Below are 13635 nucleotides of genomic sequence, written 5' to 3' on the forward strand. Positions count from 1 at the left end.
AACCTTCAAGTCACAACTCAAAACTCACCTGACAACCTCAACCTCAACTCGCACACAACGTCTAACTGATCACTGTCTTGATTGTTTGTTTGTTTTGTAATATTTCCCATATTTGTGATCTTCACAATATTCTAAACACATGCACATCCCAACATTTACATGCAGTTGCAATGCACATACCCACGGATAAGGACTAGTTTTTATTATTTTACACCGTGGCAAAATTCTACTCACGCTATTCCCGCAGTCTCATAAAAGGCCTCTCCATCCCAAAGTCCCGGGCCAAATTTTTGTCCCAGTCCATCCCTGATTCAGCCTCATGGGACTTTTAGGTAAAAACGCTATACTTTACCGTTTAAGGGTGAACGATGTGACCTTATTTGATCCTACAGTCTGGGGAAGACAAGGTTAGTACTTGACCCTAGAGTCTGATGCAACACTACACTAAATACAAACATTAAATACATACATTAAAAAAAAACTCTCCAGTGTGCTCATGTTCCTAAGCATGCTCATGCCATGAAAAATCTTAGATCGTACTGCGATCAGGACATTTGTTTGTCTTCCTAGTGCTAATGGGTTAGACTTGATGAATGGGTTGAATTCCCAAGCAAGTTTCTTACCGGTAAAATGATAGCTCACAAAGGATTGTTACTTAGTAATAATGTAGACAGACACGTTTTTATAAATGCTCAAGATTTCCTGTAAGAATTCAAATCCTCCAATTGTTTCCTGCTTATACACCCTTTATAGTAGCAGAAAAACCAGTTATCAACAATTTTGAGAAAGGCAGATGGACTTGGCACCAGATGTGTCAAACATTCCCTTATGGTATGTTGTGGGTGGGTCATTGACTGATGCTGAAGGTATAAGATGCTTTAGTACTGCTTATGGTACGCAAGTACTCTGGAGGAGAGATTCGGGCACAATGGCTTCCTTCTGGATTTTCTCAATCCAGTTGCTCCTGCTGATCTCCGTTGCATCTGCATCACATTTCACTGCAGGCACTGTTAGGGTCGTTCCCAAAGAAAAACACCTGAATGGATCCATTAAGGTAAGAACTTAAACAACATATATTTCAAGCAAGGTAATGGCATGAGGATATATATTTAAATTAGATTAGTTACAACTTTATACAAATATTCTGAAGGAGAAATTAGTTTCTTGCAACAGCCCAGCAGCAGTGGAAAAACACAGGATAAAAATACAATACAATACAATAATACTTAAAGTATTTTTTCTAATGGTGTGCATGTTAACTCAGGTATAAATGTAAACAATATTTTAACTTTTATTTTATTATTAATGGTTAATTGATGTAAATGTATTGTAAAGTGTCACCAAATATATATGAACATCATATTAACAAAATACTAACAAAAAAGACAAAAAAGTTTAACTTATGCTACTGCTCATAATGAACTAATTATTTATTAGTCAGAATTTCAACAAATATGACAAAAATGCTGCTACATCAAATTGCCTCGAAGCCTTGTTGAAAGCTATTAGAAAGTGTTAACACAATTCATTTTTCTTGATCACAGGTGGACATATATTTCAGGCAAACTTACGGAAGCTGCAATCACTATTTTGGAGATTGGAGATGCTTGAATGGTAACTGCGGAAAAATATCGGAAGCAAAAGAAGGTGTAATAGACAGTAGCACAAATGCAGCACCCAACACAAATGGTTGGTGTGAAACAGAAGAAGTGCAGTCAAGATATTACCCCAATGACGATTCATTTGACCTGAGGTGATTTTTCTCAATATTGATTATTGCTTCTAATGTTATTCAATATATTTAAGTTTTGAGGAATTAAATCAATCGTTGACAAAAATGGGCACCTTTCACCAATAGCTGAAGAGTTCTGATATTTAGCTGCAACTTTGTTTCCATATATTAGGAAAGCTAGCTGCTGTTGGATTCCAACTGTGAATTTACAGGGGTCCTGGAGACTGTTCACACATGTGGACTTGAGGGAAAGATCTGATAACTGGCAGGCGAATGGCTCTCCAAATAATGCCATCATGCCCTTCCTGAGGTACGTCTTTACCTTTACCTTACCTGCCCATTACATTTTTTTTTAAATTATTTAAAAGACATTTTATGTTTGGTGAAGCTAAATTAGCTGAAATGTAAGTATTGAATGTGATACAATTAAAGTGTGTTAACATTAATGAATATTTATGTCATTTATTACAGTGAACCATAATTGTCTTTAATCTACTGGTGACTTTTGTCACCTTTTTATGTATCCAAACATGTATCTTTTTAAAAGTTTATTGTTCTGATGATTGGCTGTTAATTGTCATTTCCGTGCTTAATGTTAGAGTTCCTTCAAACTGCCCAAGATCCTACCATCTGATGACAGATGACCCTGATGGTGATCGGGTGATTTGCAGATACGGAACCATCTTAAACAGAGAATGCGCTACATGCAATCAACCCCAAGGTTTTGAGCTGGATGAGGTTGGTAAAAGCATATAATAGTCAACATAATGTCAAAGGTACAACATGGATACGTAATGTATACGTTTTAAAGGTCCCATGACATGCTATTTTATGTATTCTTTAATATAGGTATTAGTGGGCAACTAACACAGTATTCAAAGACGTTCCCGAAATTCAGCCGTGGTGCAGAGTTACAGCCACTCCGAGCCAGTCGCACATTGAGCTTCCCCCAAATGCGCTGTTTTGGTGTCTGTAGCTATAATGCAAATGAGGAGGAGCGAGGCGGGTCAAGGAGGAGGGTGGGGGTGTGGCCCTGAGCAGCTTGCAGCCACGGTACCATTCGCTCTGTTTACAGTGGATGTATCGCAATGGCGAGGCGCACACAGCCTTTAGCCGTGTTCTGTAAATATTCTAGAACACACGGGAGTCCTGGAGCTCTATATCAAAATATTATCATATAGCCTACATAGATATCTATATCATATAATATATATTATAACGGCCAAAAGATGTGTGAGCCGATATTATGAATCTCAAACGACCGCGTTGGGTTCTCAGACGTTCCTGGTTCTTCAACGTCCTCATCAATGTGAAGTAGACTGAACCACGACAAGGAGGAGAAAGGGATCGTTGCCGGGCAGCGCTTAGGCACCTCCGCCTCCGGCGGTGGTCCCTCAGCGGGTCTCAAGCTGGAGACATTCGCCGCCAACAATCCCTTTCTCCTCCATGTCGTGGTTCGTGTTCTTGAGGGAGTCAAAGCCAAAGTTCCTTCCCCCCAATTCATTCTCAACCCTGGCTGAGATAACCCCCAATACGAGTCTCGTTGTAGAAATACCAGAGACGAGAGTCCGACAGAACGGTTATCCAAATAACAAGGCAGTGTACAACACTTGCGTTACAGTCCTGGAGCTCTATATCTAAATAATATCATATAATACATAGAAATCTATATCATTTAATACATATTATCACGGCCAAAAGCTGTGTGCCCCTCCAGACGATATAATGAATCACAAACGACTTTGTCGGGTTCTGCGACGTCTCTGGTTCTTCCACTTTCACATCAACCTGAAGTCGACTGAACCGCGCGCTGCCTGCTGCCGGCTGCCCGCTGCCGGGCGATGGTGCCTCGCGGAAACCGGCGGCATGTCGCAGTTCATGTACTTCAGCGAGTCAAAGCCAAAGTTCCTTTCCCCCAATTCCTTCTCAACCATGGCTCAGATAACCCCCACAACAGTCTCGTTGTGGAAATACAAGACACGTCAAAGAACCGGCAAGAAACACTTGCGTTACAGTGTGTGTATTCACACACACAAACACACGCACACACACACGTGGCGCTCGCACGGTCGAGTCTCATTGGCGGGCCAACGTCTCTGGGCGGGCCAGGCAGAGTAAGGGGAGGAGCTGAGATTCCTGATGACGTCAAGAATACAGACATTCCAAATCAGCGCACTTGAGCTTCCGTTTTTTAAAAGGCGAGCAGAACAGCTAGTGCTCGTTTTACACCAAACGCAAGTTTTAGCCATTGGGGGACCATAGGCAGGCTAGGGGAACTCATATTATGTTAGAAAACCTCATAAAGTGAGATTTTCATGTCATGGGACCTTTAAATGTGCTCTAAAAGGCATTCTGTCATAGACACTTACTTTAAGACTACGGCCCTGTCTTGCATCCGGCGCAATTGACTTAATCACTGGCGCATGTGTCGTTGCTAGTTTGCAACTGGCGCAGAGCGTTATTTTCCCTCCTGTGCCACGCGTCGGTAAATTAGGGAATGATCTTGCGCCCCAAGGGGCAGCCTCGTGTTCTGGCGCAAACGTTCCCTGGTGCTATCTTGCCGTTTCAGAAACCCCTTGCGCCACAAACCAGGAAATACCTGGTTTAAAGTCAGTGGCGCGTTGTTCAGATGCTATTTAAAGGGCGCATGCATAATGTTGCTTGTGCACCTCGCGCATACGCTTTGCTTCTCTCATCTACCTAGCCACACATTCTTGGTAAATTATTTGGGAAAGAACAGCTGATACAGCGTAATAAGTTGTACTTTTAAATCAATGCATCTGCAAACACCGTACAGCAAACACATTTTCTTGACACAGACATCGTGTACATGCCCAACTTTTAGGATTGATGAGTTTTTGATTGTGAGAAAACATTGGTTTACCGCGAGTGAGTGTTAAAAAGAATGAATGAATGCGGGCGCGTGTGTGTATGGGTAATACACACGCGCGTGTTTGCGTCCATCTGTTTAAACACACGCAAACTAAACACTTAACGCATAATACAGTCCATGGCAATGTATATTAATGGGGGGACAGGGCAAATTAGGAACACAAGTCGATAACGATAATGCATACAATACTGATAAGAAACAATGTTTATAATGTATTGCGTAGGCCTATATCATTAAATAGGAGTTACCGCACCCGCATATCATATGTTATATCATATACGTTTTCTTTGCCGAAATTTATTTGAGGACTCAGTATTTCTGAAGTTGTTGAAGAAAACCTTATTCCATGTGTGAATTAGGACATATTATTTGGCCATAAACTGAGCCATTTGATGTTTGAAAAGCATGTGCATCTGTCTCATCGGAGACTGCGCTGTCAAAATATCAACTCGTCAGATTAAAATGCGCTCATCATGGCTCTTAAAGGAGATTGGAGCTGGCATTCTCCTTGATTTACTGCACGTTACGCCCAAACCAAACCTACGGGTAATTAGGCTACTTCAGACCAACCCTTTTTAGATATGCGCCGGGCGTAAGAGTCATTTTTTGTTTACGGGCGCATATAGTCTACGGCGCTTATAGTCTACGGCGATGTCGCCATAGCGACATCGCCGTAGAACCGCCCACAAAGCTACTTGTGCTTGGCGCTTCTCACCTGCGTTTTAGACCGTTAAAATAGGGCCCTACATCTATCTATGGGTTTGAAGAGATAACATAAGGGAGGGGTGATGAGCAGAGTCTAGGTTTTTCTGAATGAAGACTACAATCTTTAAAAGTGTACCTTTGACTTACATTTATTCATGTTTCCCAATCGAACTCCTTTATATTCATTTTCTTAGAGAAACTGTGTCCTACACTACCGTTCCACATCATACACTGGGACGTATGGGTTTGAGTTGGTGCTGGAAGACTTTCCAAGAACCACCATCTCCTTGATCTCCACAAATGGAACTTCAACTCAGAGATTACCTTTGCCTTCAAACAGAAACAAACGTTCAATATTTGGGAATCTAGTACTACCCTATATCGGGGCAACGGCAGGCCCAACCACCACCACGGCAGGCCCAACCACCACCACTGCAAGCCCAACCACCACCACGGCAGGCCCAACCACCACCACGGCAGGCCTAACCACCACCACGGCAGGCCCAACCACCACCCCGTACCAAACCTACCCCAGCAAACCGTATCCTACTCCTCTCAGTCAAATTCCTCTTCAATTCTCCGTTCTAGGTAGGCAAGCGAGTCACTTTTTGTCGTAATTTCATGAATGATTTACGCCTATATATGCTATTGTATGAACAGAGAAGCATCCTTTTACACTTTGATACAATTTAGCATGATTTAAGTTCTTACTTGAGATATGCTTTCTCTGTAGCTATACAACATATTGCATGCTTTTGTAAGCTAAAATATTTGTACTTAAACTGTAGTGGATTCGCCTGCTCCGTCCTGCACTGAAGGAGAGTACCTGCCTAGGTTTGTTCACCCAACACCAAGTCATGGAGACCATCTGAATGCTCAAGTCAATGAAGAATTTGAAATCACAGTCAAAGCAGTAGCTCAGTATTCAAAGTAAGTACACGTGTCTGCTGACAAGATCAATTTAAGAAATGAAATGAATCACCCACAACTTGAAAAAACAAGATAGTAATGCATTTTTTTTGAATACAGAGTAGGTGATATCATCTTCACAGGACCCCTGGGTACCACCAAACACAGGATTGAACGGGGAGAGTTTTATCTGAGATGGACCCCGACTCTCCACCAATTTGGAGACCAGGTTCCAATTTGCTTCATTGCGGAGGCAGCTTTTTCGTAGGTTTCTTTATTTTTAGCTCCCTCTCTTTATGCACTACAATTATATGACTATATTAGTAACAATAGTTATTAATAATGTATCACTAATGTATCTTTACAGTGCCAATGGTGAGAATACAATTTAAAGTGACTAATTCTTGGCTCAAATCAATTTCAGGTATCAGCAGTTACAGTCAGAAATGCGATGTGTTTGGGTGCATGTTGAACACGGTGAGAACTGACATTTTAGGTTTATGCTTAATGTGCCTGATGATGTTATGTATGTTTTTACATAAACAAGGAATAACTTACTTTAAATCTCTTCAACAGCTAAAGCACACGTGATCTGCAATGAAACCTCCATGACAGTAGAGTTGGAGAAAGCCGCATTTAAGGGACTAGATGAAGATCACCTGCGGCTAAATGATCCCGGCAGCACAGCCTGCAGACTACACTCCAATAGCACTCATGTCATTGGTTTCATCCCACTTAATGAATGTGGTACTATGATTAAGGTAATGGGGAAACTCCATCTAATAAATGTTATAGTATTTTGCGAATGGTTATGTTTGTCTTGACATCTGCTGATTTGGTTAATTTCACTTTATCATCTAAAACAGTGTTTTAAAGAGTGTTCCTGTTCTGCAGGAGGACGATGAAAACCTTTTGTTCTCAAATGAGATCACCACCTTTGAAGATGTCAGAGACATCGTTACCAGGAAACATCTTTTGGAAGTTCAGTTTTCCTGCCAGTACCCAAAGCGTGGAAACGTATCCCTTGGGTTTACAGTCCACAGGGACAACCAGACTATTACCGAGAAGGGCTTTGGGACGTTCACCTACAACTTTGAGTTCTACCCAGACATCCACTTCGACACAATGATCAATCCACACTTCTACCCGCTGGACTATGAAGTTGGAGATAAGATATACATGCAGATAGATGCCACGACTTCAATCAATAACACTGTTCTGTTTGTGGAGTCCTGTAGTGCTTCACCTTACGATAACCCCAATTACCAGCCCACCTACCCAATCATAGAGAACGGGTAAACTACCTTCCTACCTAACTACCTACTGGTCTTCATTACATTATTATTATTATTATTTTATTGTTTGTTCAGCTAAAAAAAGAAAATATATATACATAGGCCAAATGAACATGTTAAGCTTTGCATTCATTTTGAAAGATCTAACGCTTTCATTTTCTTTATCGCAATTGGCGAGGCTTTGTTTATTTCCTTTGGCAGCTGACCTTTGTAGCGCAAAACTGTTGCTTGATGGATTTCTGGAGAAAACAAAAGTAATCTGCAGTTTGCAAAGCCCCATTTAATAACCACAGAATGAATTTTGCCTCGAAATATCACCTCAAAGCAGAATACCCTCCCGAAACATCTGGGTTTCCCCGATCTAAATGACAGGAGTGCAGTCAGAGAATTCAATCAAATTGCATCGGAGACACCTTCTATAATTCACCCTCGAACTTATAACCAACTGTTTCAGATGTAATCATCACTATTTGATTTAAAAAAAAAAAAAAAGTTTTGGGCTGAGAGTTTTAGGAAAGAGGGTGTTATCCCCATGTTTACAACCCACAACAACTTCATGATACCTTTTTAGTACCGTCACTGTGTAACTATTAAGATAGTTATAATGAGCGACGTTATTTCAGACTTGCGCCACACACAGTAGCGTTATACTATAGGTGTCCAGAAAGCCTACCCCTGACTGGGATGCGGACAATTGATAAATTGCTGCTCAGACGGAGCTTCACCATCCACAGAGACCATAGCGTTATACTTAAAGTGTCCGAAAAGCTCAATCTTCTTGTGGACCACTCCTGCCCAGGCAGAGCTCCACACGTCCACACAAACCGGGCCACTGGGGACCCTTGTTCGGGACGTTATGGCGCGTTTGAAATGCATCACACCACCAGCACAAGTTGCTCTTGTGGTGTAATTTCCTGGCTTTGTAGCACTTATAGCCTTCCCGTTTGTCTATGTGGGCATCGCTGCACGACGAGTCAGGGAGGAACAGTCATCGTTATGTTAGCTACATTTACCTCTTTAGCAAACCAGCTCGAAAACAAACAACAAAGCTTTACATTGTCTTGCAAGCACAACAAGACCGTGCAATGCATAAATTGGTCACCAGATTAAAGCAGCAATAAAAAAATCGACCCATTAAAACGATCGTTGTGTAATACAAAAAAAAACCATCTCATTACGGGGGAAGCCACCTTTGTTTGTCGGGTAGTACGGTTATCCTCGCTCTTCTGGGTGGTCTCTCGGGAGCACGAGTGGGACAGATTATATTATAACCAAAAGGGGCATAACTCACTGAGATGTTGCAAGAAGGCTGGGAAATTTCCCAACTTGTGCGGGTGGTGAACGATGCATCTCGAGCGCACCATTAGACTACCTCGTAGTCTGTTGCCACCTGGGTGCGCAGTAGAGTTGAACGTCCGCATTGTGTTTTGTGGAGAACGGCAAAAACAGAGTAGGCCTATTTCCCCCCTTTTTCTCTAAACTGGGGACTTATTTCAGTAATAATGACAAAATGGCATTGATTGTTGATGATTATTGGGCGATTGTTGACGATCATATAAGACAAATATTCTCTTCATTTACATTGCATCTCTGGTAGCACTTTATAATTTACACACTACACATTATAATTTACAATTTTATTGTTAATTCATTTTTGTTTGTCTAAAACAAAAAAAGTGGGTTTGGGTTAACTGGCTCTATAAGAGAAAAAGAAACTATTGATCATGATTAATCCCAGCAAATTGTTTGATTAATTAACAAAGGAATGTAATAGATTGACAGCACTCTTTATTGACAGCACTTTCTTTAATTGTAATCTTTATTTGCTCTTTCTTTTTACCTAGGTGTGTACAGGACTCCACTGTTGTCCTCTATCCCCCAAGTCATAATAAACAGTTTCGGTTTTCAATCGATGCCTTCAAATTCATAGGATTACATGACCAGGTAGGACATAATTAGTAAATAGGAGTAAATGAGGAACAGCTTGAATGTGGCAATGTATTGACAGGTTATCTCATTATGGGTCAGGTGTACATCAGCTGTTCGGTCATTCTATGTGAGGCTGGGAACCCCAACACCAGATGCTCCAGGGGATGTCTCCCAACCAACCCCATTGGTCGGCGCAGGAGATCGGCTGTAATTGAAACAGGAGCGCACTTCATTTCCCAGGGTCCTTTGCGTCTGCAAAGCACACCGGAAAACAAGAGCAGTGGTAAGTAGTTAAAAATCATTCATTTTAGCAACAACATCACTTTTAATACAAGTTGTTTGACTTTGTGGAATCCCTGGAATATCTGTAAAATCTAAAAATGTTGTATTTATTTACTTTAGTAACCGGACTGAATCTCAACATGGCCTTCATCGCTGGATGCCTTCTAGCGGCGATTGCCATGATCTGTGGAGTGATGATTCACAAATTCAAGAGGGCTGCTGTTCGGTATCAGCCTTTGTCAAGCATTGAGCAATAGGTTATCAGTGAACATGGCTTGGATATCGAAATGTATGGGAAGGATATTGTTAATTAGCCTCACAAATTAATTATAATAAATAAGGAATTCTTTCAAAGTCTGATTATACAATATATATTGTTATTTCTTGTTTACTGTATCGAGATAGGTAATTGGTTATTGGTTCATATTATTCTTTTAATTCTCCAAATAATAATCTCAGCTCTAACTCATGATGATTATACTATAACATGATAATTAATAAAGCATTTTTTCTTGTAGCTAAATACACATCTGATGTTTATATTATTCTACACAACTACCACAACTACAATATTTTAATTATTTAATGGACATAGTTTGCTGTTGTGACTTTCTCACGCTGAAAAGCATTTTCCGCACATAATTTATGAGATATTTTTTTCTCTTTTAATGCAAACATGTTACTAAGCATGGAAGGGGTTGTATAGAGACCCTATATCAACATGGAAGAGAAGCACAATCAAATAGAAAACAATAAACACATTTATTTTCCTTTCAATGAAAACTCGTGTTTGCGATGGACCATCATGCGGATTCAGTAGGCCTACCAAGGACATTGCCAATTAAATCACCCTCGCACAAACATGTATAGGCCTACAGTAAGAGACATATATACATACATATACATATATATATATATATATATATATATATATATATATATATATATATATATATATATATATATTTATATATTAGTGGTGGGCCGTTATCGGCGTTAACGGCTGTGTTAACGCGAAACTTTTATCGCGCGATAAAAAAAATATCGCCGTTAATCTATTTTCAAACACTTCCTTGTTCGGAACCATCACTTGACTGAACTAACCAATCAGAAGCTAGAATTTAGAATGAGGTAAACGTGAGGGAATCAGAGGGGCAGATTCAACAGAATAATCCTGACTGTGTTAAATATGTAAACATGTAAATATGTAATAATTGTGTAACATAAATGTGTAAATGATTAACTGACTAAAAATTGTAAGTACATTTCTAGCAAATTAACTCCAATATAAATTATATTAATTTATTCTACAACTTTCAAATATTTAACTTCTAAACCTTACATTATTATGGATTATTACACGGCTCTTCTCAATGCTTTACACTGCTCCATTCACTTGCATGGGTCTTCCCAACGTTCAGCTGTCCATTTTTTTTGTTTATGCTCCGTTCACTTGCATGGACACTTCACAACTTCCGGCAAATCACCATTGGCCAGTATAATTGACCGCTGTCAAGGTAAATGAACAGATTTTAAGTTAATATTTATTTCCCTTTTGCTGCAAAAGTGTTACTAAGCTTGCCATGGGTTGCATTGACCTAATACTAACATCTGGAAGTAAAGCAATATCAATTTGAACACAAGAAGCAACGTTTAATTTGAGAAACACATTGTTTGGCAAAAATTATAAAAATATATAAAACATATATATTAATATATTTCTTTCCGTTTCAAGGCAAAGATGTTGCTAATCTTGCCAAGGATTAGACCTGATACAAAACTCTGGAAGTGAAGCACCATTTTTGAACATAAGACGCAAAAGATACACACAATCTGCCCCCAACAACTGCGGCCAGAATATCACTGTCAATATAGGGTTACCTAACTACCCCTAACCCTACTGCCCCCCAGGTGGACACCTGGGGGCAGAACATCCCCTTCAACGTTAGGTTACGTCTCCCTAACACTACTGCCCCACATTTACACCTGGGGGCAAAACAACCATCGATTTGATAAGAAGACGCAACGGTTATGGTTAGAAACACATGTTGGTCAAAAATAGATTATTTCCCTCTGGCTCTCGCCCTTTCGATGGAAACCTGTTACCTTGACCAGGGTCAGGGTGTATAGACCATATAGGCCTACCAACATTTGGGAGTGAAGCACATTTGAACACAAGACACAACGTTTAAGGTCAGAAACACATTTTTGGTCAAAAAGTGATTCTCTCGCTCTGAAAAGCATTAAAAAGGAAAAGTCTATATTCATTGTGTACTAGCGGAGCTAGAACACTTTCAGTGTGGTGGCCAGGGTGAGACCAGAGATTATTTTGGGGTGGAACATAAATCTACATATGATATCAGGCATTTTCAAATGTAGTGAATATTTAAGGCATGTACACGCTGTAACTCTACATCATAATATTAACTCAGACAGTGGTGTTATTGTCAAATAAACTTTTTCTTTATAAATTTCTTGCAGCTATGAGTTATTTTGTTTTTATTCAAAAACATCATCAGAGACTCATCATCAAAAACATTCTGACTCATTTTAAATGTCTCACTTCTAAAGGCCACTTACACACTTCATGTGTATGGATGGAACAAGTGCAAGTTGGTCTCACCTGTTTAAAAAAAACACTAACTCGACCTTCTGATCTAACACTGCAATGGTAAAAAGTGAAAATGCAGTGCATTTATCAGAAAATAAATTACACAATTGCAAAAACATTATTTTTTTAACTTTTGAATCCCGGCCTCTTACAGATACAAAAGACATTAACTTGCCATAGATTCATCTTATAAAAGCCGAATTCTTTGATTATTGTGGTTTGTAACAAAGCGATTCACAAAATCACCAAAATCCAGGGCTTTTGCTCATCTTAACTCTACGCTTAAAACTCCTAGATTGCTGAGTTGAACATCATCCATGGTAGATTTAAGGTAGGTCTTGACCAGTCTGAGTGTGGAAATGCTTCGTTCACAGGGAGCTGTACTCACAGGTATAGCAATGGTACCTTTGCATAACTTGAACAGCTCATTGAATACCTCTTTGAATGGTTCAATGATCTTTGTGAGTTCCACAATATTAGAGGGCATCTGTTCACCAAATGTTGACATAAGAGCCTGACATAAATCTATAAAGTCTCTGCAAAAATGCAAAATTATAAAAATTTAAAAAAACCTAGATCCGCAACTGATTGGAGTATCCCTAAAACACTACATTTATACTTTGATGCATTTGTTGTTTTGACAAATACATAAATAGAGGGTGCACTGTATTTAGGAGAAATATTTGGCACCAAACATAATTAATTAAAATAATAAAAGCAAAGCATTTGGGAAATAGAGGCCTTTGGTTCACTTTTGTTCAAGGGTGATCGGTTTGAGCCAGTGTGGGAGGCTTTCAAAGATAGCTGCATTAGTTGTAATGCTCACCCATTCAAATGCAGACGCTGAGAGGGTTCTCCATGGTCGGACTTAAGACCAAAACAGCTTGACGCTAAATGGAACTCTGTCATCCATCATGACAGTAAAAATGGCTGGCCTGGAACCACAGTGTTTGAGATGGTAGCCGCCAGCGTGCTGAAGGCCTCAAAACATGCCACCATAAACAACATCAACTATTATTTCACACACGCACGCACGCACACACGCACGCACACACACACACACACACACACACACACACACACACACACACACACACACACACACACACACACACACACACACACACACACACACACACACACACACTAAGAAATGCTGAATAAAATAAATATTTTTGTTTGTATGAATTGTTGAGTCATTTTTCAGATCAGACCCCCATCCCCACCGGTCCCCACCCCTGCCGCCGCCGACAAAATCTCTTTCTGAACGAGGTTCAAA

The 13635-nt window shown here is 40.0% G+C and overlaps 1 protein-coding gene and 1 long non-coding RNA gene across 2 annotated transcripts; one reads left to right on the forward strand and one right to left on the reverse strand.

Annotated features, from left to right (window-relative positions):
• Positions 1-325: 325 nt before the first annotated feature.
• Positions 326-8985, reverse strand: LOC130403179 (uncharacterized). Its single transcript, XR_008904071.1, has 3 exons — positions 8826-8985; positions 1572-1618; positions 326-1036 (listed from the first exon to the last, which is right to left on the reverse strand). It is a non-coding gene; the product is annotated as an uncharacterized LOC130403179 (long non-coding RNA).
• On the forward strand, positions 878-10620 carry LOC130403172 (CUB and zona pellucida-like domain-containing protein 1). The gene is made up of 13 exons (XM_056607373.1): positions 878-1054; positions 1545-1753; positions 1905-2042; positions 2332-2470; positions 5525-5918; positions 6119-6260; positions 6360-6503; positions 6664-6716; positions 6816-7000; positions 7134-7534; positions 9379-9478; positions 9563-9746; positions 9866-10620. The coding sequence occupies exons 1-13, from the start codon at positions 929-931 to the stop codon at positions 10000-10002; spliced, it is 2352 nt and encodes a 783-aa protein (XP_056463348.1). The 5' UTR covers positions 878-928; the 3' UTR covers positions 10003-10620.
• Positions 10621-13635: the final 3015 nt, after the last annotated feature.

The sequence above is a fragment of the Gadus chalcogrammus genome, chromosome 14 (genome assembly GCF_026213295.1).
Source record: "Gadus chalcogrammus isolate NIFS_2021 chromosome 14, NIFS_Gcha_1.0, whole genome shotgun sequence".
NCBI lineage: Eukaryota > Metazoa > Chordata > Actinopteri > Gadiformes > Gadidae > Gadus > Gadus chalcogrammus.